Source organism: Stegostoma tigrinum, chromosome 3, assembly GCF_030684315.1.
Source record: "Stegostoma tigrinum isolate sSteTig4 chromosome 3, sSteTig4.hap1, whole genome shotgun sequence".
NCBI lineage: Eukaryota > Metazoa > Chordata > Chondrichthyes > Orectolobiformes > Stegostomatidae > Stegostoma > Stegostoma tigrinum.
The window spans coordinates 39,089,925-39,116,086 of record NC_081356.1 but is presented as its reverse complement, the minus strand read 5'-3'; the positions used below and the strand labels follow the sequence as shown (position 1 = coordinate 39,116,086).

Below are 26,162 nucleotides of genomic sequence, written 5' to 3'. Positions count from 1 at the left end.
GATAGGTAGATGAATGGGAAAGGTTTGGAAGGGTTTGGGCCAAATGTAGGCAAGTGGAATTAGTTCATTTTGAGAAACTTGGTTGGCATTCGCAAGTTGGACCGAAGGGTCTATTGATTTCCAGTCTGATGGAACCTTTCCAGAATCCAGTAGGTATTGGCAAACTAAAATCAGCATATCTATTAAATCATTAGCCACCTATTTTAAACCTAGGAAGCAGTCCATTTGGACCGAGGGACTTGTCAGCCTGCAGCTCCGTCAGTTTCCTCAGTAAGGCTTCCCTTGTGATTTGTAATTTGACCCAAGTTCCTGTCTCTCACCACCTGATTTACAGTTTTGGAATTTTTTTTTACAGTGAAGACATGAGCAAGTTATTTGCTCATTCATCTACCATTTACTCATTATCCATCATCATCTTCCCTTTCTTTCTCTTTAAAGTACTGACACTCATTTTTAAAAATAACTGTAGAAACCCATGCTATCTGTTTTTACATTTCCAGCTACCTTCCTCTCATACTGTTTCTTTCTCCTAGTTAATCTTTTAGTCATTATCTGGTGATCTTTATATTCTGTCCAAACATCAGACCTGCTACACATCTTTGTGCAATTATGCTTTTTCCTTAAGTTTCAATGCTTTTTTGGTTGACTATGGGTCCTCGCCGTAGAACTTTTCTTTGTAGTGGGAGTATATTTTTTGGATGTTCTGAAATATCTCTTTAAATGTCTGCCTTTGCTTCTTGATTGGTGTGTCTCTTGGCCTATAATAATTCCAATTCACTTCAGCTAACTCAGCTTTTGGATGAATCTAAGATTCACTCTTTTTTCTTTCAAGTTGAATGTGAAATTCAATCATCCGATTGCTGCTACCTAGAGATGCCTATACTCTGAGATCATTAATCCTGCCACATTATACAATACCAAGATTAATATTATCATGGTCTCTGTTTAGCTCCAGAACAATCTGGTCTAAGAAATTATCTCAGAAGCATTTTGTATCTCCTCATGCAGGCTACCATTGCCAATCTGATTTCCCAGTTTATATGTAGGTTTAAATTACCCGTGATTATTGACATCCCTTTATTGCAAGTACCTAATGCCTCCACTTGTATACTTTATCCTAAATTGTGGTTATTGTTTGGGTGGGGAGGGGTGCTGTAGACCACTCCCATTAGTGACTTCTCTCCCATACTATTCCTGATCTCCACCCAAACCTGACTCTCCTTAGCTGAACCAAGTTCATCTGTAACAATCTCACATGTGGAAATATATCACCTTCTGCAATGTGAAATTTCTTTTTCAGTGTCAGTGGGTTGCTTCCGTAATTATAACTTTAGTCTTTCACAAGAATTCACTTGCACTCTACTCAACAAGGATTAACTATTTTAAGGCTTTTTTAGGACAGAATAACAGTGTGAAAAGAAGAATTTCACCTGAATTCAAGTGATTTTGACTATTTTTATCAGTGAGGACTTAAACACCACACAAAGTATAGTAGCAGGGAATCATCGAGCAATTTTTGGTTTTCTGCATCCAAGTGCTCATATACAAATCCCGAAAATTGCTGTCACTTTTTCGGAGTAATTATGTCAAATGCTGATAGTTTCACCATCAGTGCAGCCTCACAATCTGAGCCAATCCGTCTGACAAGGAAATTAGGAGAAATGTCTTGACTCAGTGATTGGAATGTAAAACTTACTACCAAACAGAATAGTTAGGATTATGCAGCAATAACGAATTTGAGGGAGGCTAGATATGTCAATGAGGGAGAAATAAATAAGGCTATAATGATAAGGTAAAATTAAATTGGATGGGAGTAGTCTGATTATGGGGCTAAAACAATTGCACAGACCAGTTGAACTAAACAGCTTGTTATTTTTGTGTAAGTTCTGTCTTAAAGACATCTTCAACATTTTAATTTCCCATCCTGTTGCAGCTTCCTGTAATCACTGATCTGAGGAATCCCTTCCTAAAGCACAGACACTGGGAATTAATAGAACATTGCATTGGTGCTAGATTGATTGATGTTGTTGAACCTGTAACTCTGGCTCGATTAATAGAACTTAATGCATTTGATCATGCTGAGGAAATTCAGAATGTGTCAGGCCAGGCCTCTGGAGAAGCTGCCTTGGAGACAATTTTGAAAAAGGTGAGAGATTTGTCTGTTCAAACGCCTTGCAGTTATTGACAGGTGTCATTTCAAATGCTCACTGCATTATAAGTAGCAATTTGGCCAAACTTCATTTCTTATTTAAATAATGGCACATCTTAACAATCAGAAATTAGATTTGTATACAGTTTTTCAATTAAATACTCACCAAACTAGCAGTCTCATAAAGGATATTGGTTTCATCAATGTTGACCTCGATCTAATGCTGGCTGGAGAGGAGGGAGATCCATTTCCAAGAGGATCACAGGAGGATGCCAATTTATCATGCAGCAGGGCACTTCCCTATCAATGCCATCTACCTCTGCACAATTCTTCCCCCGTTTTACCACCTGCTCTGCCCTGGATATGCTGTCCGCCTCCAGGGTTTCACTGTTCTTTAAACTGGCACTTATTTGAAGAACCATGTTAATGCAGAATACAGAGAAAAATCGGAATGGTCTGGACCCTTGGAGGTAGCATGTGAGAAGGCATGAGGCTGTGCATTTTTGTAGGAAGAATAGAGCTGTTGACTATTTTCGTAATCTAAACATGTAAGGACTTTATAAGACTCCTACTCCAGGATTCTCTTGAGGTTAACCTGCAGGTTTCGCTGGCAGTTAGGAAGCCAAATGCAATGTTAGCATTCATTTTGAGAAAGCTAGAATACATAGGCAGGGATGTACTGCTGAGGTTGTGTAAGGCTCTGGTCAGCCTGCGTTCAGGAATGTCGTGAATTGTATTGGGCGCAGTATGTAAGGAAAGATAGCTGTCCTTGGATAGGATCCAGAGAGGGTTCATAAGAATGCTTAAGGGAATGAAGCATTTGTCATCTAAAGAGCAGTTGAGTACTCTTGGGTTTGTATTTGGTGGAATTTAGGAAGATGAGGGGGATCTGATTGCAGAATACTGAGAGGCCTGGATAGAATGGAGCTGGGGAGACTCAAAGTGAAAGGATGGTCCTTTAGAATTGAGATGAGGGGGAATTTCTTCAGTCAGTGGGTTGAAAAACTGTGGAACTCACTGCTGCAGAAGGCTGTGGAGGCCAAGTCATTGAGCGTGTTTAAAACAGAGATGAATAAGGCCTTGATCAGTGAGAGAATCAAGGGTTATGGGGAGGCGGCAGGAGAATAGAGTTGAGAAGCATATCAGCCAAGATTGAATGGTGGAGCAGACTCAAAGCGCTGATTGGTCTAATTCTGCTCCTGTATCTTGTAGTCTTATAAGATGATGTTGGATGGCACTATTCATCCAGTTCAGGCACTGGAATCACATCTTCAAAGACTCCAAAGACCCCCCCCACCCTAACATCAACGAATACCACTCACACTTGGACGTTGAGCAGTTTTTCCACCGCCTCCGCCTCCGCACTTGCTTCTTTAACCGTGAGCCTAACCCTCCCTCTACTGACCCTTTCTCCAACCTCCAACACACCCCTTCCTCCTGGACACCGCCCCAAGGACTCCTACCCTCCCTTGACCTTATCAACTCCAACTGCCACCGAGACATCAATCACCTCAACCTCCACCCCTCTCACCCACTCCAACCTCTCCCTCACAGAATGTGCAGTCCTCCACTCCAACCCCAACCTCACCATAAAACCCACGGACAAGGGAGGCTCAGTTATAACATGGTGCACTGACCTCTACATCGCCGAGGCCAGACGCCAGCTCTCTGACACCTCCTCCTACTGCCCCCAAGATCATACCCCACCCCGACGACCAAAGCAACATCTCCCAAACCATCCACAACCTCATCACTTCAGGTGACCTCCCACCCACAGCCTCCAACCTCATTGTTTCTATTTCCTTCCCAAAATCCACAAACCTGACTGCCCTGGTCAACCCATCGTCTCTGTCTGCTCCTGCCCCACCGAACTTATCTCCACCTATTTCAACTCCATTTTCTCCTCCTTGGTGCAGAAGCTGCCCATCTACATCCTTGACACCACCCATGCCCTCTGCCTCCTCCAAAACTTCTGATTCCCTGGTTCCCAATACCTCATCTTTACCATGGACGTCCAGTCCCTGTACACTTGCATTCCCCATGCAGATGGCATAAAGGACCTCTGCTTCTTCCTGTCCTGCAGGCTCGACCAGTCCCCCTCCACTGAAACCACTATTGGCTTAGCTGAACTTGTCCTCGCCCTTAACAACTTCTCCTTCAAATCCTCCCCCTTCGTCTGTAGGAAGTGGGTGGCCATGGGTACCCGCATGGGCCCAAGCCATGCCTGCCTCTTTGTAGGATACGTGGAACAATCCCTCTTCCGAAGCTACAACTGGCCCTATCCTGCACCTCTTCCTCCATTACATTGATGATTGTATCAGTGTGCCACCTCATACTCCCATGAGGAGCTCAAACAGATCATTCACTTCACTAGCACCTTCCACCCCAACCTTAAGTTCACCTGGACCTTCTCCGATACCTCTCTCTCCTTCCTGGACTTCTCTGTTTCCATCCCTGGCAACCACCAAGAAGCCGATATCCATTTCAAGCCTACCGACTCCCACAGCTACCTAGAATACACCTCATCCACCTTTCTGCAAAAATGCCAACCCTATTTCCAATTCCTTCACCTCTGCCACATCTGCCCCCTAGATGAGGCATTCCTCTCCCAGACATTCCAAATGTCCTCGTTTTTCAAGGACCGCAACTTCCCCTCCACAGTGGTCGAAAATGCCCTCAATTGTGTCTCTTGCATTTCCTGCAAACTCATCCCTCACACCCACTCCCCACAACAACAACCAAAACAGAATCCCCCTTGTCCTCATGTACCACCCCAGCAAACTCCGGCTCCAACGCATCATCCTCTGGCATTACCACCATCTGTAATCTGACCCCACTACCAAAGACATTTTTCCCTCCCTACTCTTCTCTGCTTTCCGGAAGGACCACTATCTCCATGACTCCCTTGCAAGCTCCACACTCCCCACCAGCCCCACCATCTCTGGCACTTTTCCCTAAAACCACAGGAAATGCTACACCCAGGCTCGAAGGAAACCTTCCACATCAAGCAGATGTTCACATGCACATCTGCTAATGTCGTATACTGTATCCGCTGTTCCCAATGTGGCCTCCTCTACTCCGGGGAAATCAAATGGAGGCTCGGAGACCGCTTTGGAAGACTGTTTGTTTTGCTATAAACAACTGCATCTCCCAGTCACAAACTGTTTCAACTCCCCCTCCCATTCCATGGACGACATGTCCATCCTGGGCCTCTTCCAGTATCACAACGATGCCATCTGAAGGTTGCAGGAACAGCACCTCATATTTAGCTTGGGAACTCTGCAGACCAATGGTATCAATGTGGACTTCACAAACTTCAAAATCTCCGCTCACCCTACTGCCAAAACCAGCCTAGCTTGTCCCCGCCTCCCTAACCTGTCAGTCCTTCCTCCCATCTCAGGCCCCACCCCCACCACCTCTCTACCAGCCTCATCCCCGCCTCCTTGACCTGTCCGTCTTCCCTAGACTGACCAATCCCCACTCACCTTTATTGGCTCCATCCCCGCCTCTTTGACCTGTCTGTCTCTTCTCCACCTATCTGCTCCTTTACCCATCTTCCATTCGCACTGCCCCCGTCTTTCCCTATATAATTTCAGAATCCTCATCACATCCCCCATTTCTGAAGAAGGGCCCAGACCTGAAACGTCAGCTTTCCTGCTCCTCTGATGCTGCTTGGCCTGCTGTGTTCATCAAGCTCTACACCTTGTTATCTCTGATGGCTTTAGATTGTCATGTTCACAAATGAAATGCGCTAAGGTCTCTCTGTCTTTTCTCCTATCCTGATTGGATTATGAACTTCCATTGGAATAGTCCAGTTTATGAACAAAGTACAGCAATGGCTTCCCATCGCCTTCTGCAAGACCAGGAAACTCTCTTCTCCTGCCCCTGCCAACAAGCCTGTTGTAAGGATTAGAGATAATGGGAACTGCAGATGCTGGAGAATTCCAAGATAATAAAATGTGAGGCTGGATGAACACAGCAGGCCAAGCAGCATCTCAGGAGCACAAAAGCTGACGTTTCGGGCCTAGACCCTTCATCAGAGAGGGGGATGGGGAGAGGGAACTGGAATAAATAGGGAGAGAGGGGGAGGCGGACCGAAGATGGAGAGTAAAGAAGATAGGTGGAGAGAGTATAGGTGGGGAGGTAGGGAGGGGATAGGTCAGTCCAGGGAAAACGGACAAGTCAAGCAGGTGGGATGAGGTTAGTAGGTAGATGGGGGTGCGGCTTGGGGTGGGAGGAAGGGATGGGTGAGAGGAAGAACCGGTTAGGGAGGCAGAGACAGGTTGGACTGGTTTTGGGATGCAGTGGGTGGGGGGGAAGAGCTGGGCTGGTTGTGTGGTGCAGTGGGGGGAGGGGATGAACTGGGCTGGTTTAGGGATGCAGTAGGGGAAGGGGAGATTTTGAAACTGGTGAAGTCCACATTGATACCATTAGGCTGCAGGGTTCCCTGTTGTAAGGATTTACAGGCTGACAATCAGCCTATTTGTACCTTCCACACGAATATACCTCCCACAGCCAATATATCTTGGTTTGGGACTCCAACTTTCCACTTCTGGCCCAGTGATAGGAATGCTACTGCTGCACCTCAAGGCCGTCTTGTCCAAGGCAATCTTACAATGTATCTAGGATGAACTTGAATAACTTTGACCTTTTTGGAAAGTCGCTTCACAATATTTTCTAACCTGTGTTAGTTGTCAACTAGCATTGGTCATAATCTATGATACATTCTCAGTGATTATTAGATCTATGCCTTAGAAATGTGTTTGCAAAAGTCAGGATATTTTTTAAAATGAGTGTAAATGTAAGCATTTATACCAGAACATAATTGATAGTTGCTAATCATCAAAGGTGAAATGATGATAAAATGTTTTTTACTGTTGATTACTGTTTCAAAGCGTGAACACTCTTGCTTGATGTGATGTCTCATATGGAATTTTTAATGTTTAAATTTTAGGTGGAAGATGGATGGAAAATTACTGAGTTTGTTGTGCTTCCACATCGTGATGCTAAAGATGTTTTCATTCTTGGTGGTACTGATGAAATTCAGGTAAGTATAGTCACCTGATTAACCGTACCAATAAACCTATATATTTACAACTAAACCTGAAGTGTTTACTCTTTGCATACATTCCCCTGCCACCTCTTTGTACCATCAAGGAAGAGGTTCATGGTGGGCTTTTCTTTGCTTCCTGATGAATAGAGGATCTCCCTTCTGTCTCCTGCCAGTGCTAATGTGTTGAAAGCATGGTCAGTGAACCTTGGCAATCTCTTAGTGGAGTAACATCTCTTCTTTTCAAATGCTTCCTTCCCTCTGCTGTCTGATGGCATTCCTGGGCAAATGCAAAAGATTTCAACATTTATGTGAAGCACAACAGAAGAGTTCTTGTGGTGTTCTGCTATATGTTGATACAACATATTATCTGGTGTAGCTGGGCAATTAGTGGCTGCTTATACTATCTGCAGTCTGTCTTCAACATACTTGACTGTATTGTTTTGTGTTGGTGGCCATGTCTTCAGCTGCCTAAGCGCTAAATTCTGGAAATCCCAACAGTGTAAATAAATCTTTGTTACGAAAAAGCCACAAGCATGGTTTGTCGTGTATAAAGCTGTGGGAGCCACAGTTTGTGTCCTGTAGTGCTGCTCGCAGAAGGGAAGAAGACAGACTGATGATTTTTTTTCTTTCTTTCATTGACTAAAGATAGATCTGATGCACAACAGCATGACCTCCATCACCAGTAGCGAGGAAGGATGATCACAAATGCAATCCAGCTGTGATGGAAGCTGAACCCTGTGCTGTTGGCATTAATCTGTGCATACTAGCCCTCTGCTCAATTAAAGCAACCAGAGTCCTTAGGAGACTGTGTTATTATGGTATCTTGTTGCTTGGAGCTATGAATAACAACGGTAGAGGCTACATTTTGTTTTCATTACTGACTGAAGGATAAATAGATGCAAATGTGAGATACAGCACTGCTACTGGTAAGGGGATGTATTATAACAGTCAGGTATGAAATCTATAAATTCCATTATTGGAATTTTTAAGAGAAAGTTACAAAACAGGCTGAAATACTTTCTAGCTAGGAATTTCATATTAATGTAAGTTTTCACAGAACAGTAGATTTGTACATTGACATTTGTTTCTAGCAACAGTCAAGATCCAGAAGCTGGGCATTAAGAAGTTGTATAAGTATATAGTAATTTAAGAAAAAAAAACTTTGTTACAGGCATTGCTGGATGATAGCATTATCAATGTATCAACCATAGCCTCCTCACGTTATGTTGGACCTATTAAAAATCGTGTTGATGAGTGGCAAAGACTTCTTTCACTATTCAATGAAACCTTGGTAAGTGTTTTACTTTGCCCACTGATCAGACTGATAAGTTCCAGTTTGCGAGTTAATTATTTTGTTTTGTTCTGGGATTTCAGATTAAGTATTCAAATATGTTGAGTGTGTGTGTGTGTGTGTGTGTGTGTGTGTGTGTGTGTGTGTGTGTGTGTGTGTGTGTGTGTGTGTGTGTGTGTGTTCAAGAGTGCATTTCTGAATTGTCATGTGTGTAATATGTATTTATTGTACAAAGCTTATTTTTGCGTTTTTAACATTCTTTCAAGGGATGTGATCTCAGTGGCAAGGCCAGCATTTTTGATTAGACCGATGGACTGACTTGAGCTACGTATTATCCAGGAAAAGAGATAATATTCCATTTCACTCCTCATGCGTATCTTGTACCAGTTGATAGACTTTGAGTACTTGGAAATTCAATTATTCACCGTGCAATTCCCAATTTCCACAACACAAGTTCCTTTCTTATTTTTGGGATGGTGCTATTCCTCGGATATCCTTCTACACTCTACATTGAAATAGAATTGGCTTTTTGATGGTAATGATGGAGTAGCAATGCCAGTCCATGAAGTTACAGATCATTATTGAATAAAGTGCTGCTTTTGATCATCCACAGTGCCTCACTACCAAATTTTGATTTGCAAATTCAGTTCAAATTCTATTCCATTTAGCACAATGGCAGTGACATACAATGTTATGCAATGTATTGTCAGTGTCAAGACTGGATTTTGTATCCTGAAGCACTGCATGATAGTCTGACATACCAATATTTCATCGATAGATACAGGCATGCAGCTAGATTGGTGATGATGTGGTGATGTCAACTTTTTGCTCTTGTTTCCTTCTTGATCTGGTGCAGATCCAAGCTAAGCAGTACTTTAGAACTTGGCCAGCTCAATCAGTCGTGCTGTTGAACAGTCTTGGTGATGTACCTCAAAGTTCCCCATACACAGTTCTTTCTGTGTCTTTGCACCCCCATGCTCCTTCTAATTGATGGTCAACATTGAGGAATATTGATTCAATTGTGATAAATGATGATCAGCAATAGGTTTCCCACTCCATGTTTGGCCCTAATGCCATGTGATTTAATAGAGTTTAAAGTCCATATTCTCTCTGTCTCCTGAAAGAATGCCGCTGTGCCACCTATTGTGCTGTATCTGTCCTGGTGGAACAGTACGTACACAGGAATGGTGATGTTGTCTGTAATGTTGTCCATAACATATAAATCATGTGCATTACTATCAAGCTATTGCCTAACTTGTCTGTGTCTCGTTCACCCGAATTTGGTCAGAACCCTGAGACGTTGGCAAAGAGAGGAAAAAAATGCTGGAGAAATTCACCCGGTCTGACAGCATCTGTGTCAAGAAAGCTTTCTGTCCACAGATGCTGCCAAACTGGGTCAGTTTCTCCAGAAACTACTACTTTTATTTCAGATTTTTAGCATTAGCCATTCTTTGCTTTATTTTAGTAGTTAGAAAGGAGGACTTTTCAGGGTCAACAGAACCGTGTTTGCCATTGTCATTTTTAGGCCATAGGTCGATGCATGATAGTCCACCCAGTTTCCTTCGCTTTCTTAGGCTTCTTAAGAGTTCCATATAATCAAGTGACTTGCAAGGGTATTCAGAGAGCATTAAGAGTCATTGCTTTGGATCTGGACACACATGTACGTCCAAGAAAATAAAGAAGACAGATTTCCTTCCTGAGAGGAAATTAATGAACTATGTAGGTGTTGTTTTACAATTGTCAGCAATGGGTCATAGTCAGCATAAGATGTTCTCTTAATTCTAGAATTATTAAATTAAAGTTTTAACAGGTACTGTGGTAGGATTCAAACACTAGTCGCTAGAACATGAGCTGAAACTAGCTGCCACTCAAATTATGCCATTTGCTTAATAACACAGCCTCAAATTCAGCATGCAGCGTTGTCCTCTGTCTATTTTTGTGCTGTAACTGAAAAAAAAAGGTTAAAAAGAATTCTGGAACCTGAACTGTGCAAGAATCACTAATTAAATCATATTCTAAATTGACTCACTTTGAGGAAGATGGTGCACCTGACTTCATCTGATTTATTATAATATGCTTTTCTTTTGAATCTTATTTGTAAAGGCCCACTCAGAAATACTGAATTTCCTCTGTTAATCTTGTAGTTCACATTGGTATTGAATTGGTTACCCATCCCACTGTGATGATCAGAAATTTCAAACTCAAAAGTCATCCAGAAGACAAACAAAAATATTGCGCGTGTTGAAAACAAGATAAATTGCTGGGATTACTTGGGTCATTGACCTGTGATGTTAACTCTCTTTTTCTCACTTCGTAGATGCTGCATGACTTGCTGACTATTTTCAGCCTTTACTATTTCTATTTCTAGCTTATCCAAAAGATCTTATTTTACTTACTTGAGACAATCAATCGGTTTTAAGAGGCATTTTGATAACATCTAAAAGGCAAATTATTACTCCTTCTTCCAAATGCACAGAAAATAAACTAAATTGTCCAATATCATTTCTATACAAAGTGCTCCACCACAATGTATCCTTTCACAGGAGGGGGAATTACTGACTCGACCAGATTTGCTGCTTGTCCCTAACTGGCCTTTAACTGAGTGATTTGTTTGGCAATTAGAAAATCATCTATACTGCCATACATCTGGTGTCACCAAATAGACCAGATAATCCTCAATATAGGACATTTACAAGCCAATTTTTTAATGATAATCAATGATTGTTTAAATATCACTACCATTACTGAGACTAGCTATTCTGCCAGCTGCTGTTTGGCATTTAAATCATGTTCACAGGGTGTCAATCTGCGCTTGTGTATTAGTAGCATGATGACATTTCCACTATGGCACCATTTTCTCTGTGTTGGCAAGATAGTTCTATCAACGTGTTGGTGAATTGCCAATGAATACTGCTCTGGCATTAACAACAAGTTTCTCGTCCAGTAAGTTGTCATTAATTGCTGATGCAGAGTTAAAATCTGTCACATTGCATTGGCATTTGAGACAAAATCCTCGAGTACTTCAAGTTAAGAGCCCCCTGTTAAAAGAGAATAGAGCAAAGCGGAATCATTCCACCTGGCTTAGATATTTCATACACTAAACTTCATTTAAAACTGCCAGCCAGAATCTCTGGTAGATGACAGTAAAAATTTACTTAGTAAGTAGGCATGACTGAAAGATTTAATAATCTTCCTTTGTCTCCTATCATAGGAGCAATGGCTGATGTGTCAGCGAAACTGGTTATACCTGGAGAGTATTTTCTGTGCCCCAGATATTCAACGCCAGCTGCCTGCAGAGGCAAGGATGTTCACTCAGGTGGATAAATCCTGGAAGGAAATCATGCGAAAAGTAAATCGCCTACCCAATGCTCTGAGAGCAGCTACCCAACCTGGTATATGAAATATGTGAAGATTAATTGTTTTCTTGCTCCTCCAGTCAGTTGTTTGAAATAAAGGCATGTCTGTTGAGCAAGATCTTACATTTTGGCGGCTGACATAATCGTTCATTCTGGCTGAAATATTAGTACAGCCTGCCCCAGATTGATTTGCTGTTTTGCTGTGTTCTAAGATGTATATTATCATGCGTAACAGTGTATTCATTGGAATTCACAATCGAGTTCAGGATGCACAATCTTAAAAAAAAAATTGGAGCTTCTCAACAAGTCAGGCAACACATGTAGAGAGAGCAATATAGTAAACATCTGAAGTTGAAGATCTTCCCTTTAATATTACAAACTGAAAGTGCCAGAGAAATCCAACAGGTCTGGCAGCATTTATGGAGTCAGAATAGAGTCAACATTTTGACCAAACAAAAAAGAACTGCAAATGCTAGAAAACAGAAACAATCAGAAATTGCTGGAAAAGTGCAGCAAGTCTGGCAACATCTGTAGAGAGAAAACAGAGTTAATGTTTTGGGAACAATGACCCTTCTTCAGAGCTGATTGAAGCAAGGAAAAGGTTGGTATATATATTAGAGAAGGACTGGGGTCGGGCAAGGAGTAAACAATATGTGGAGATGGAGCCCAGAGAAAGTGAGAAACAGTCAGGCAGACAAAGGAGCGTGCAAGTGTCAGCCTGGGAAAATGAATAGCAACCCATGTGATGATAAAGTCTGTTGTGTGAGATTGGGGTAAGGACACAGGAGAAGGTGATTAGACCATAAAGCTGTTGAACTCAATATTGAGTCTGGTATCACCTTTCTTTGGAACTGACTCCACAGCACTTTGGTTTTATTTTGTTTGCTACTGCCTGAATAGTTGAGTGTTTACAGCATTTGCTTTATATTTTGCTCTAATTTCCAGCATTGACAATGTTGTTTTGCAGTCTCAGTTTTAGCATTGCTTTTAATTTGAAATAAGTTAGCAAAACTACAACAGTTTTTTTCTAACAGATAATAATTATAATAGTTAATCTGACAAACGGTGAAAACTATTGATTGTAAGATTCTAATCTATTTATCCATGTATTTAAGGCTGTAAACTATTGATTTGTAGATAACGTAAAACTCTGAGCTGTAACAATAATATTCTTAGTCCTGTTGTGCTTTAATGGCTACTGAGGTCAGTAAAGCAGTGACTTTATTTTCCTGTGAAATTTTAAAGAGAAATTTTCCCATGGCTTGATCTTGCAATGAGGTTCCAAGAGAGAACAGAAGCATATAATGTTGCATCACACTGTGATGTTGAACACTGTTCCATTAGAAAATCACAATCAGATTATCATATTACATCTCACCTTTGAGTCTCTGACTTCAATTTATTTTGTAGAGGATTAACTGCCATTACAGTTTGACTAGTCTACCACAATGTATTCTCAGCTCCTTCTTGCAGGAGGTTAGGAGCTTCAGTCATCTGCGAGGTCTTGAACTTTTGCTGAACAGGAGAATTGACAGATAACTTTGGATTGGCAGTCTAACCATCACCTTGACGATGATTAAATAAACACAGTCACACAGAGATAGTAGGAACTGCAGATACTGAAAAATCCGAGATAACAAGGTTTGGAGCAGGCCAAGCAGCATCTTAGGAGCAGGAAAGCTGAAGTTTTGGGCCTAGACCCTTCAACAAAAATAGGGAAGGGGAAGAGGGTTCTGACATAAATAGGGAGAGAGGGTGAGGCGGATCGAAGATGAATAGAGGAGAAGATAGGTGGAGAGGAGACAGACAAGTTAAAGAGGCGGGGCTGGAGCCAGTAAAGGCGAGTGTAGGTGGGGAGTAAGGGAGGAGATAGGTCAGTCCAGGGAGGACAGACAGGTCAAAGGGGCGGGATGAGGTTAGTAGGTAGGAAATCGGGGTGCGGCTTGAGGTGGGAGGAGGGGACAGGTGAGAGGAAGAACAGGTTAGGGAGGTGGGGACGAGCTGGGTTGGCTTTGGGATGCAGTAGGGGGAGGGGAGATTTTGAAGCTTGTGAAATCCACATTGATACCATTGGGCTGCAGGGTTCCCAGGCGGAACATGAGTTGCTATTCCCGCAACCTTCGGGTGGCATCGTTGTGGCACTGCAGGAGGCCCAGGATGGACATGTTGTCTGAGGAATGGGAGGGGGAGTTGAAATGATTTGTGACTGGGAGATGCAGCTGTTTGTTGTGAACTGAGCGTAGGTGTTCTGCAAAGCGGTCCCCAAGCCTCCACTTGGTTTCCCCGATGGAGGAGAGGCCACAGCGGGTACAGCGGATGCAGTATACCACATTAGCAGATGTGCAAGTGCACCTCTGCTTGATGTGGAAAGTTTTCTTGGGGCCTGGGATGGGGGTGAGGAAGGAGGTGTGGGGGCAAGTGTAGCACTTGCTGCGGTTGCAGGGAAAATTGCTGGGTGTGGTGGGGCTGGAGGGAAGTGTGGCGCGGACAGGGGAGTCACGGAGAGAGTGGTCTCTCTGGAAGGTAGACAAGGGTGGGGAGGGAAAAATGTCTTTGGTGGTGGGGTCTGATTGCGGGTGGCGGAAGAGTCAGAGGATGATGCGTTGGATCCGGAGGTTGGTGGGGTGGTATGTGAGGATGGTGTGGCATTTGCGAGGTTCATCCCTTCCCTATGGTCAGTAGAAAACAGAGATGCATATATTTTTGCCAGCCTTCCTCCTATAGGAAACTTTGTGGAGCATCAATGACTGATACCCAGGCCTCAAGTTTTTTCAACTGTTTGAAGAATATTTTTCAACAAAATTCCTGGTTTCACTAGCGTGACCCTGGGAAATGTGTCCTGGAATATTCCATTTTCATTCAGGAAGTAGGGTAATGTTAGTTAGGAATGGAGTTTAAAGGGTGTCAGGCCTACAACCCTACAACACCATCAGTGGCTACTGGTATGGATGCTATGGAAAAGGCTGTCTTTACTGATCTGGTGTCACTTGGCATCTTTGAAATAAAGAAGAAAACATAAAACAGCCCTTGCCCCTCACACCACCTTCCCACATGCGCACTCCTTTGTCTCATCCATTCAAACCAATGCCATCTCACACCCCTACACTTTTCCATGACTTCTTTAGGCCCTCTGTCAACATAGTACTAATTCACATCCAAGATCCCATGCCAATACCCTTCACCCTTACATTCTTCATACCACTTGGTCCAATATCTATTGTGAGCAGACCTCAGGTCCCATAGTGAGAATAAATCAAGTTCTTAAATGCCTGTTGATTAATTTAGAATAAAAAAAACTCATAGATAAAAAACCCAATCGCTTCGTTAACTTCCTCCAAATGATTCACCCTTATAGAAGTAAGCATTTGTCTTCTTGCTTCTCTTCAGATGCTGCTAACAGCATTTTTTAAAGAAATAAAGAACAGGAAATGTAAATGTTTTGACAGCTTGACATTTTATTATTTCATTGACAACTTTTTTCTATTTTTAATGGAAGCATGAAGTAACATTTGGAAAGGATAAGTTGGGGAATTAGACTGAAATGCTAGAGACAAACTAAATGTTTGGGCTGGAGATAGTTCTCTCCACAAATGCTGCCAGGCTCGCTGAGTTTTTGTAGAATTCTGTGTTTTTGGAACTATGATTGTGATGGTAAAACTGCAAAAACACGCAAGAATGCCACAACAATATTCACTGGCACGTCTCACAAAACTTTTGATGTATGGAGTCAATATGAAAATAGCTTTCAGAACGCTACACTTCCCCTCAGTACACTTCTCTCTGTGTATAACACTGCTGAATCTACCCTTAATATATAGCAACATAGAGCAGAAATGTTCTCTCTGCAGAGACTGCTTGACCTGTTCAATAACTCCATTTGTTTCTGCTGTTTCATTCAATGTTTGTTTTATTGTGTGTAATTCACTTCTAATTTCTATTTTATGTTTTAGGTTTGTTGGACATTTTCTTGAATAACAATGCATTATTAGATCAAATTTTGAAATGTCTGGAGGCTTATCTTGAATCTAAGCGGGTGATCTTCCCCAGGTTTGTGTTATTAGTGTACTGGTTTATTTCATCCTACATTATTGATGAAAGCAGAAGAGGCTGTCTAATTTTTGAATCAAATAAAACTAGTCTGCTTTTCAACACTTTTTCGACAATTCAACAATCTGTCATGACAACTTGATGCATAGATATAAACCATTCCCAAGATGGTGTCAATGCTGCTTCATAAGCAGTCCTGAGAGAGTGCCGTTTCGTCCCATCCCTGGACCTCAGGGCAGGCATTACTTTATTTGTGACTTCCACTGTTTCATGCTGTGCCCTCCTCAGTGGTTTACCATGAATGCATTCACCAAGGATGATGCAAAGCTTAAGTAACAGTCTTTAATAGGACCTCTGCCAATCTTTACCAGAAACGCTAAAAAGCTTTGTTTGAATGCAAAACTAGGATGTGAAGGAGTGGATTAAAAGTGTGGGCTCCTGGCTGGTACTAGTTGCCTCATTTTTGATTTTGGGAGGTTTTGAAGGCAAATTTGTCCCACAGCTCGTGTATTTTGAACCTTGAAACAAGTCTAGGTAAATCTTAGTTAAAAACTGTTCCTTTTGAGGTGAACTTTCCTCCCATTCGGCAGTGGTCTGATTCTTTGTCAAAGTGGTGACCATTCTAAAAGTTTTATGACGTATGTGTTTGATACTAATTATTTGATAAATTAATGCCTGGACCCATCTATCTCAAGGTTCTACTTCTTATCCAATGATGAGCTGTTGGAGATCCTGGCACAGACACGTAACCCACAGGCTGTCCAGCCACATCTGCGAAAATGCTTTGATGCAATTGCGAGACTGGAATTTGCACTAGCTTCTCAGACTGAAGAGAAAACAGCTGAGGGAGAACCCGAGAAGGTGTACACCAATGATATCTTGGCGATGCTCTCCCCTGAAGGAGAAAAGGTGAAGATGCTTTTCTCAGAGTAGTGGCACTCTGAAGTTCATTTTAGAATTTCCTTAGATTGTCTTTTGACAGGTTCATCAATGTACATTAAAGCCTTTTGTATGACATTATGCTACAATGTGGTAGATTCAAGCTTATCTGCTCGATTCACCATATATAGTCTCTTCATTTCCTTTCAAACTACTAAAATATAAAGCCAAGATAGTTCCTTTGGGCTGCTCGCTTATTAGAGAGAGATGACTGGTGGTTGTTTAACGTGAGGGTCACCATGCCTCTGGTGAGGAGAGAGGTTGAAAAGCTGGGACCTTCATGGTCATGTCAGCTGATATGGAAATCAAACCTGTGCTGCTGGTGTCACTCTGCATCACAAACCATCTATCCAAACTAACCAACCCCCTTGCAAGTATTGACATAACAATGAACAGAGGTAATTTGCTTTTTGATAGTGAAGTAAGAAATTTGGATGCATGCAGAACATTAATACCTTGTCTTAAACAGCTAGATTGAAAATAAATTTCTTTCAAGAGAACTCCAAATGCCATGAAAATATTTCAACCTGGAAACGTGAGAAAATGCTAATCCTTTACAAAGTTCTAATCTGAAATAAATAAAGCCAATTAAACAGAATGCTGTTTTTAAATGAGTGATGCCATAATAAGTCAATTGGCTTTAACTAAGTTCTTACTGAGAATTTATTAAGTATAAAGGGGCTGGCTTGACTTGTTTTTATTATTATCACTGCTTGGTGAAATAACCATTTTGTTTCTGCATTACAGGTTGGTTTAGGAAAGGGACTTAAAGCAAGAGGAAATGTAGAAGATTGGCTTGGAAAAGTCGAAGAAGCTATGTTCTCATCTCTTCGACGTTTATGCAAAGTTGCAATTGGTGATTATCAAACTCAGTCAAGAGTCCAGTGGGTAGTGTCTGGACATCCTTCTCAGGTATTTTGAAGCTTGTTAAAATTTCTTTCAAGTGCCAACCTAATAGAAGTCCTTTCCAACAAAATTTGTCTGACATCGTCCTCTAGGAGCTGGCGCTCAGGTGATCCCTTACTCCAGATCTATTGCAGCTCATAGATGTCTAATGACCTACCATATGCAGACGTTGCTCATGTGCTACTGTCTAAAATACATGCAATGTTGATATCTGATCTGGTAGCTGCAGGTGATAAATTAATTAAATGTTTCTTCCTTATCAGTATTTCCTTCATGTTGATCTTCAATCACTTGTGTCACCGCCTGGTCCAGTCTTGGGTATCTGAAAGTAACATGGCACAAAGGCAAGTTTGCAGTGAGGGAAAGAGAAGAAGATTATGAGTCAGAGATAATGGGAACTGCAGATGCTGGAGATTCCAAGATAATAAAATGTGAGGCTGGATGAACACAGCAGGCCAAGCAGCATCTCAGGAGCACAAAAGCTGACGTTTCGGGCCTAGACCCTTCATCAGAGAGGGGGATGGGGGGAGGGAACTGGAATAAATAGGGAGAGAGGGGGAGGCGGACCGAAGATGGAGAGTAAAGAAGATAGGTGGAGAGGGTGTAGGTGGGGAGGTAGGGAGGGGATAGGTCAGTCCAGGGAAGACGGACAGGTCAAGGAGGTGGGATGAGGTTAGTAGGTAGCTGGGGGTGCGGCTTGGGGTGGGAGGAAGGGATGGGTGAGAGGAAGAACCGGTTAGGGAGGCAGAGACAGGTTGGACTGGTTTTGGGATGCAGTGGGTGGGGGGGAAGAGCTGGGCTGGTTGTGTGGTGCAGTGGGGGGAGGGGATGAACTGGGCTGGTTTAGGGATGCAGTGGGGGAAGGGGAGATTTTGAAACTGGTGAAGTCCACATTGATACCATATGGTTGCAGGGTTCCCAGGCGGAATATGAGTTGCTGTTCCTGCAACCTTCGGGTGGCATCATTGTGGCAGTGCAGGAGGCCCATGATGGACATGTCGTCAAGAGAATGGGAGGGGGAGTGGAAATGGTTTGCGACTGGGAGGTGCAGTTGTTTGTTGCGAACTGAGCGGAGGTGTTCTGCAAAGCGGTCCCCAAGCCTCCGCTTGGTTTCCCCAATGTAGAGAAAGCTGCACCAGGTACAGTGGATGCAGTATACCACATTGGCAGATGTGCAGGTGAACCTCTGCTTAATGTGGAATGTCATCTTGGGGCCTGGGATGGGGGTGAGGGAGGAGGCGTGGGGACAAGTGTAGCATTTCCTGCGGTTGCAGGGGAAGGTGCCGGGTGTGGTGGGGTTGGAGGGCAGTGTGGAGCGAACAAGGGAGTCACGGAGAGAGTGGTCTCTCCGGAAAGCAGACAGGGGTGGAGTTGGAGATGAAGAGGTCGAGGGAGGGTAGGAGGCCTGGGGGTGGTGTCCAGGAGGAGGACTTGTGTTGGAAGCGGGTGAAGGGGTCAGTGGAAGGAGGGTTGGGTTCCCGGTTGAAGAAGTAAGCGTGGAGGCGAAGACGGCGGAAAAACTGCTCTATGTCCAACCGTGACTGGTATTCGTTGATGTGTGGTTGTAGGGGGACAAAGGTGAGCCCCTTGCTCAGGACTGACCGTTCGTCCTCAGTCAGTGGGAGGTCTGGGGGGATGGTGAAGATGCGGCAGGGCTCAGTGTGGCTGCTTTCCGGAGAGACCACTCTCTCCGTGACTCCCTTGTTCGCTCCACACTGCCCTCCAACCCCACCACACCCGGCACCTTCCCCTGCAACCGCAGGAAATGCTACACTTGTCCCCACACCTCCTCCCTCACCCCCATCCCAGGCCCCAAGATGACATTCCACATTAAGCAGAGGTTCACCTGCACATCTGCCAATGTGGTATACTGCATCCACTGTACCCGGTGCGGCTTTCTCTACATTGGGGAAACCAAGCGGAGGCTTGGGGACCGCTTTGCAGAACACCTCCGCTCAGTTCGCAACAAACAACTGCACCTCCCAGTCGCAAACCATTTCCACTCCCCCTCCCATTCTCTTGATGACATGTCCATCATGGGCCTCCTGCACTGCCACAATGATGCCACCCGAAGGTTGCAGGAACAGCAACTCATATTCCGCCTGGGAACCCTGCAGCCATATGGTATCAATGTGGACTTCACCAGTTTCAAAATCTCCCCTTCCCCCACTGCATCCCTAAACCAGCCCAGTTCATCCCCTCCCCCCACTGCACCACACAACCAGCCCAGCTCTTCCCCCCCACCCACTGCATCCCAAAACCAGTCCAACCTGTCTCTGCCTCCCTAACTGGTTCTTCCTCTCACCCATCCCTTCCTCCCACCCCAAGCCGCACCCCCAGCTACCTACTAACCTCATCCCACCTCCTTGACCTGTCCGTCTTCCCTGGACTGACCTATCCCCTCCCTACCTCCCCACCTACACCCTCTCCACCTATCTTCTTTACTCTCCATCTTCGGTCCGCCTCCCCCTCTCTCCCTATTTATTCCAGTTCCCTCCCCCCATCCCCCTCTCTGATGAAGGGTCTAGGCCCGAAACGTCAGCTTTTGTGCTCCTGAGATGCTGCTTGGCCTGCTGTGTTCATCCAGCCTCACAAGATTATGAGTCACCTTGTCCTGCAAGAGAAAAGAGTGTGGTGTGAAGTATTTAAGAGATGTGTTTGCTTGCACAATAGTTTGTGGTGTATTGCAAGCATTGAGATGGTTGGAAAATGTGCAGCAGTGCTGAGTACCTGGTGGTGTCATGAGACATGAGCCGTGTTTGATGGAGTTTGTTGGTAAGTGAGTGAAGGAAGTGCGGCGAATGGAGCAATGCATTTGACCAGTTGTACAGTTGATAGAATATGAAGTGAAATTACTTTTGTTGACCTTGGTCACTTGTGAGACCATTTGTCTTTTTTTGCATTACATTGAATCATTCAGCCTGGATTGTGGCACACATTAATGGTTACCTGTTCACACTGTTTTTTCCATACCTCATTGGAGAACTCATCAAGTCATTGAGGGAGCTAAAGTTAAAGTGAAATTGGAAATTCATTTAAGGGTTATATCAGTAGAGGTGCGATGTCAGACTTTTTTTTTCTTTATTACTGAGAAGTAGTGCTTGACTGAACCAGCATTTATTGCTTGTTTCCAGTTGCCCTTGATAAGGTGGTGGTGGCTGTCTTCTTGAACTGCTGCAGTCCCTTTGGTATATGTACATCAGGTCAGGATGATAAGTGGCTTGGACAGGAATTTGCAGGTGATGGCACTCCCACGTATTTGCTACCTTTGTCTTTCTAGAATGTAAGTGATTGGGGTTTACAAAATGCTTTTCAGAGCTTTGGTGAATTTGTTCCGTGCATCTAAAAGTGCATGCTCACTTTTGCACATTTGTTTATCCATTCAGTAGGACCCTGCGTTTAACGCTGACACTGGAATATATTTAAGGGTGGTAATGAGCAGAGACTAGCAATGTGGCATATTTTAATGGTCATTTTTAAAAAAATGTTTCTCATTTTTGTGACCAAGCCACATGCCTAAGTGTTCAAGCATCTCTATTATTCAGTTCCTACAGAAAATTTATCTGCCTTCTTAACAGGGCAGTCAGAAATCAGACAGAGAATGGACTGTACTGTCACTTCAACAAATGTGTGCTTAGCAAGGTGTCCAATTGTTCACCATCTAGGTTGATGTTGTGATGTTAAACTAAATTATAATTTAATTTTCAGATTCAATTGCAAATATTACTAATGTAAGAGAGGGCTGGTATTGGCATACGTCAAGTGTGAAGCATTATCACAAATTGGCACAATGCCTTAGAGTAAAGGGATCATAGCTGGCAAGGTCTGTGATACTTCACTAGAGGTGATGACTGGTGCAGTGAGGCCCACAAACAATCTGTTGTTCCCATATGAGCATACATGAAACTGTTGCCATAATGAAGGCATAGAGCAAGGTGACTGAGGAATAGAGCAATAGAATGACTGTTACTTTTGTGATAGAGCAATTAAATTAAAACGAAATAGAAATTGCTGTAGAAACTTAGAGCTATTTATTGTTTTTGATTCAGATTTCCAGAATTCACAGTTCTTTGCTTTGGTTTTCTGAAAGCTCTTTGCTCATCTTGTATTGTCCAGCCGAGGTTGGAAATGTACTTACTCTACATTCAATAGAGTGACAATAGTTGATGCCATTTTAACTGCCCACCTCCAAGGAATATTTATCAAGCAAATACTCTCCCATCCCATTGCACGAGTTTCCAGATGTTTCAGGTTTGTGATGTGGTTGTGCAGTGCAGGAAATCAGCAAGGTCCTTCTTTATCAACCATCTACGAAGCTCATCATTCCACTCCATCTTCTCTCTCATGCAACATTCATGCTGCTCCTCAGCCCTATAGTAATTTAGTCCCCACCAGAAGAAATATATGCCTTTTTTTGTCACTTCTGAGGTATTTTTGTTTCTTTTTTACGGTTGTGAACTGTACACAACCCTCTAAGTGTAATGTAACCTGCACGTGTGAAAATCAGGAAAATTATGAAAAGTATCTATCTATATTCAACAAACCCCCGTGCATGGTTTGCTTTTTTTTAAATGGCCTTATTATCTAGATTGCTACTTCTGACAGTTTATGTACCTGGCCAGCAGACTGACAACATTTGTTGAAGTGACAGTACAGTCCATCCTCTGCAGTCCATCAACTGCAGGCATGAACTTTAAAATGAAAGTGAATATCAGTGAACCAAAGTTTTGCACATTTCAAAATCACCAAAAAAAATCATTAATTGATAAATGTAAAAATATTAGAATAGATACAAGAATTCAAGTATTTGGAAACATAATGTCTACGAAAGATAAGAGCAAAGGAAATATAATAAGAACAAGGATGGCAATGGAAAAGTCATACAGAGAGCTGTGGGCCAACACAAGCCTTCCCAAAGAAATGTTGTTATTTCTTGAAGCTAGATTCTTTTGACCCTATATTTCACTGATGGTCTTGACCAACAATATGTAGCCTCTTTATTCTTCCTCTTAGAATATTCATACTTCATTCTTTCACCTCTGAGAATAACTCATTCCTCACCTCATCTCGGAGCAGTATCTATTTTCAGTTTGATGCCTAGAAGTTGCCATCTGCATTTGACTGGTCATTAGTTCAGAACTGACATGGGAGTCATGCTGCCATGATTGGGCCTGTCTGTTCCATGAAATTTGTACTCCTGTTGGTGACAAACTGATACTATGTCTGCCAGCTTTATTCACATTGAAGATGTCATAGTTGAATGTTCATGGTAGAATTCCATACTGGAAGTTTGGCATGCTCATGCTACAATCTGTATGCCTTGTTACTGGAGGTGATCGGATTTAATGCAGAAACTCTCATGTATAAAATGTAGTGTAGTTGTATTATTTGTTTGTATTTGAGCATCATGGAAGGTAGGTTTTGTGAATACAAGGAGTAACCAGGAAGTTTCCCAATGTCCTGTTCATCATTTATCTCTGAAGTATGCCACTAAAAATAATTTGTTACTCATCTCATTGCCTAAACTCGCATAAACAGCAAACATGTCTGATGTACTCGCTTATATGAAAACAGAGGTTTTCAAAATCATTAATTGAATATGAAGGACCCTCTGGGTGGCATGGTGGCTCAGTGGGTACCAGGGGACTGGGTTTGACTCCACCCTTGGGTGACTGGGTGGAGTTTGTACATTCTCCCATGTTTGTGTGTGTTTCCCCTGGGTGCTTCGATTTCCTCTCACGATCCAAAGATGTGCAGGGTAGGTGAATTGACCATGTTAAATTGCCCATAATGTCCAGGCATTGTGCCCATGTTGGTCATAAACTGATACTACTCCTGCCTGTTTTATTCACAATGATGATCAACACCGGAGGATTAGCCATGGGAAATGCAGTGTTATGGGGATAGGTGGTGGGGGCGCAGTGGTGGGTGTGGGGGGGAGGCTGTTCGGAGGGTCAATGTGTCCTTGATGGGCCAACTGTAGGGATTCTATGATTCTATGATCCTGCAATATATCTTGAGAATCAAAATGATGAAGTGCGCAAATATAAGAGATTTTTATTTATGGCAACAAAAGGTGCTGTCTGAGTTTTTTTTTTCATGTATTCACAGGTCATATTGACCATTTCACAGCTGATGTGGTGTCGCGATTTACATCATTGTCTGGAGAGTGATGACCATGACCGTGTGGCAGCCACTGTTGAATTTGAAAAAACTAACTTTGAGGTGACTTAGAATTTGTTTATGCAGTCTTTTTAAAAGAATGCAATTACTCTTTGTATTAGCAAGAAATTACATGTTCAATTCCTTTCTTACAATCGCTTCAAATCCTGAGAGTTACCATCCTATATGTTCTTCATATGGCAGAATGTGACAGAATCATTTGGAAGTGCTGCCCCTATAAGAACTTTATATCATTTATATTAAACAATTTTCAGGTGACCTATTTTGCAAGTAATATTTTGTTGTAGGCCATGAATCCAAAGTTGTTGTTTTATTTAGTTGAAGTCTTCTCAACTTGCAACAAGCTTAAATCACTCTTGTGAATGGCTTATAAGCTGAAGTTTTACTCCAACATTGGAATGGATTCTCTCTTTGCTTCAGCACTACTACCTCTGGCCTTGATATTTAGCATTAGACCTGGCTGAAACACATCAAGCACCTTTGACTCTGACTTTCTCTGGGTGATGAAATGACATCTGCAATGCAAAGATAATCCCTGACTTCCTCGAGGAGAGTTTTTATCTCAAGGGGTCATGAATCTGTGGATTTCACTAACCAGAATACAGTTGATGCTAGGACTTCAAGTAAATTTACTGGGGAGGCAGATTTGTAATTAGTAATGGGCTGAAGGGCTTATGGAGTGCAGGCAGGAAAGTGGAGATGATACTGTGATGAGATCGACCATGGTCACATTAAATGGTGAGCAGGCTCAATGGGCTGAATTGACTGCTCCTTCTCACAGTTCTTATGCACTTGTTTTCCTTTCATCACTACCCAGGCTGTTCTTAAACTTCTCTTCCCAATCCAAATCACTCCCAGATTCAATAAGAAGCAAGGATCCTATCGACTTGTCATTAAAGATTGAGACTATTTGTTCAGGAACATTTACTACATATCTTCTTTCCCTGTGCTTGCTAAATACTGACTTCTTTTCTCTCACTGTAGATTTGTACACAAGTCCTCTCCAAGTTCATCCCATCAGACACCCACTCTTCTCCCCCACTTTATTCCCATTAAATTGATAACACCCAGCTTTATTCTCTGCCCCAATGCTCCCTTGTTGTGTTTTGAACACCCTTTTCAAATGACAAATTAACGGATGTGTCAACTGCCAAATCCACGATTACGTTTTCTACATTTCTCCAATTAAACCAAAATACAAACATAAAATTCTGGAAGAACACAGCAGGGCAGCACCTAGAAAGGGAGAGACAGTGTCAATGAATGGAATTGAACACGCACACCTAAGACAGGTTTGGGGCCCTTTTATTGTGGTGGATAAGTATAGCGTGGAATTCATACTGTGTTCCCATTTTTCCACAATCAAGTTGAGTGGATGGCAGTTTTACTGCTTGATGTGCTTAAGTAGCCATTTGAGGATTGTTTAAAGACTCATCCCACTACCGCTGGTGTTCAACCAAAGTACTTCTTATGCAGAGAAACCACCCTCTGACTTCTACCATGTTTGTCTGTGGATTAGTTTGAGATAGGATGGGGTTGCAACAGGGTGTCACTCATTCACAGGCCCTGAGCGCTCTAACAAGGAACCTAGCCTTGGGAAGAAGAAGCCCATACCAAAGGCCCTTTCATTAGCTGCAATTTTCCAGCCTCCAATTGGCCAGCAGATTTTGGAATGTCATCCCAATCAATGTGAGGGAGACTAAACACTATCCCAGTGAGCACCTGGTAAATACATTGGGCAGTGAGGTAGTGGGGTGAGGTCCATATGGGGTAATTCCTGGTTCTCACTAATTCTCTAACCATTAGGTGGGGCACTCTCACAAATGTTGTGCATGTTATTGCCTTCATTCAGAGTGGGTAAAACTGAAAGATGTGACAGGTAAGGTGAGTATTGAACAAAAGAAAGGCAGAGAGAACCGAATGCAAAGATTGTTTGGGAAATAGAAGAAATTAAATAATAGAAAGTGATAATGGCACAAGGATAAATAGTGATACTGGTTGACATTAAAAAAAATCAAAGTCCTCACACCCTCAATGTCAGACTGTCAAAGTAGGACACTTTATTTAGTATGCTCTCTGTACAGAACCTCTAAATCCTATAGTAACAATATATTTTGTAAAGCCATGTTATTAAGAGCACTTTTTTTAAAAACGAAACGAACTTGTAGTTTCTACAACACTTTAGATGTGAATTCATGATTGTGAAGCAATAATTTAGTTTGAAATGTAAATAAGTGT

The 26,162-nt window shown here is 42.7% G+C and overlaps 1 protein-coding gene across 1 annotated transcript in view; it reads left to right on the top strand.

Moving 5' to 3' along the window:
• The window catches only part of dnah6 (dynein, axonemal, heavy chain 6), a 241,124-nt gene that overhangs the window by 54,801 nt on the left and 160,161 nt on the right, over window positions 1-26,162 (top strand). Inside the window, exons 19-26 of the mRNA XM_059644490.1 lie at window positions 1,934-2,146; window positions 7,104-7,196; window positions 8,374-8,493; window positions 11,705-11,885; window positions 15,800-15,896; window positions 16,592-16,805; window positions 17,583-17,747; window positions 23,853-23,966. Coding sequence (XP_059500473.1) covers window positions 1,934-2,146; window positions 7,104-7,196; window positions 8,374-8,493; window positions 11,705-11,885; window positions 15,800-15,896; window positions 16,592-16,805; window positions 17,583-17,747; window positions 23,853-23,966 — 1,197 coding nt within the window. The remainder of the gene's footprint in view (window positions 1-1,933; window positions 2,147-7,103; window positions 7,197-8,373; window positions 8,494-11,704; window positions 11,886-15,799; window positions 15,897-16,591; window positions 16,806-17,582; window positions 17,748-23,852; window positions 23,967-26,162) is intronic.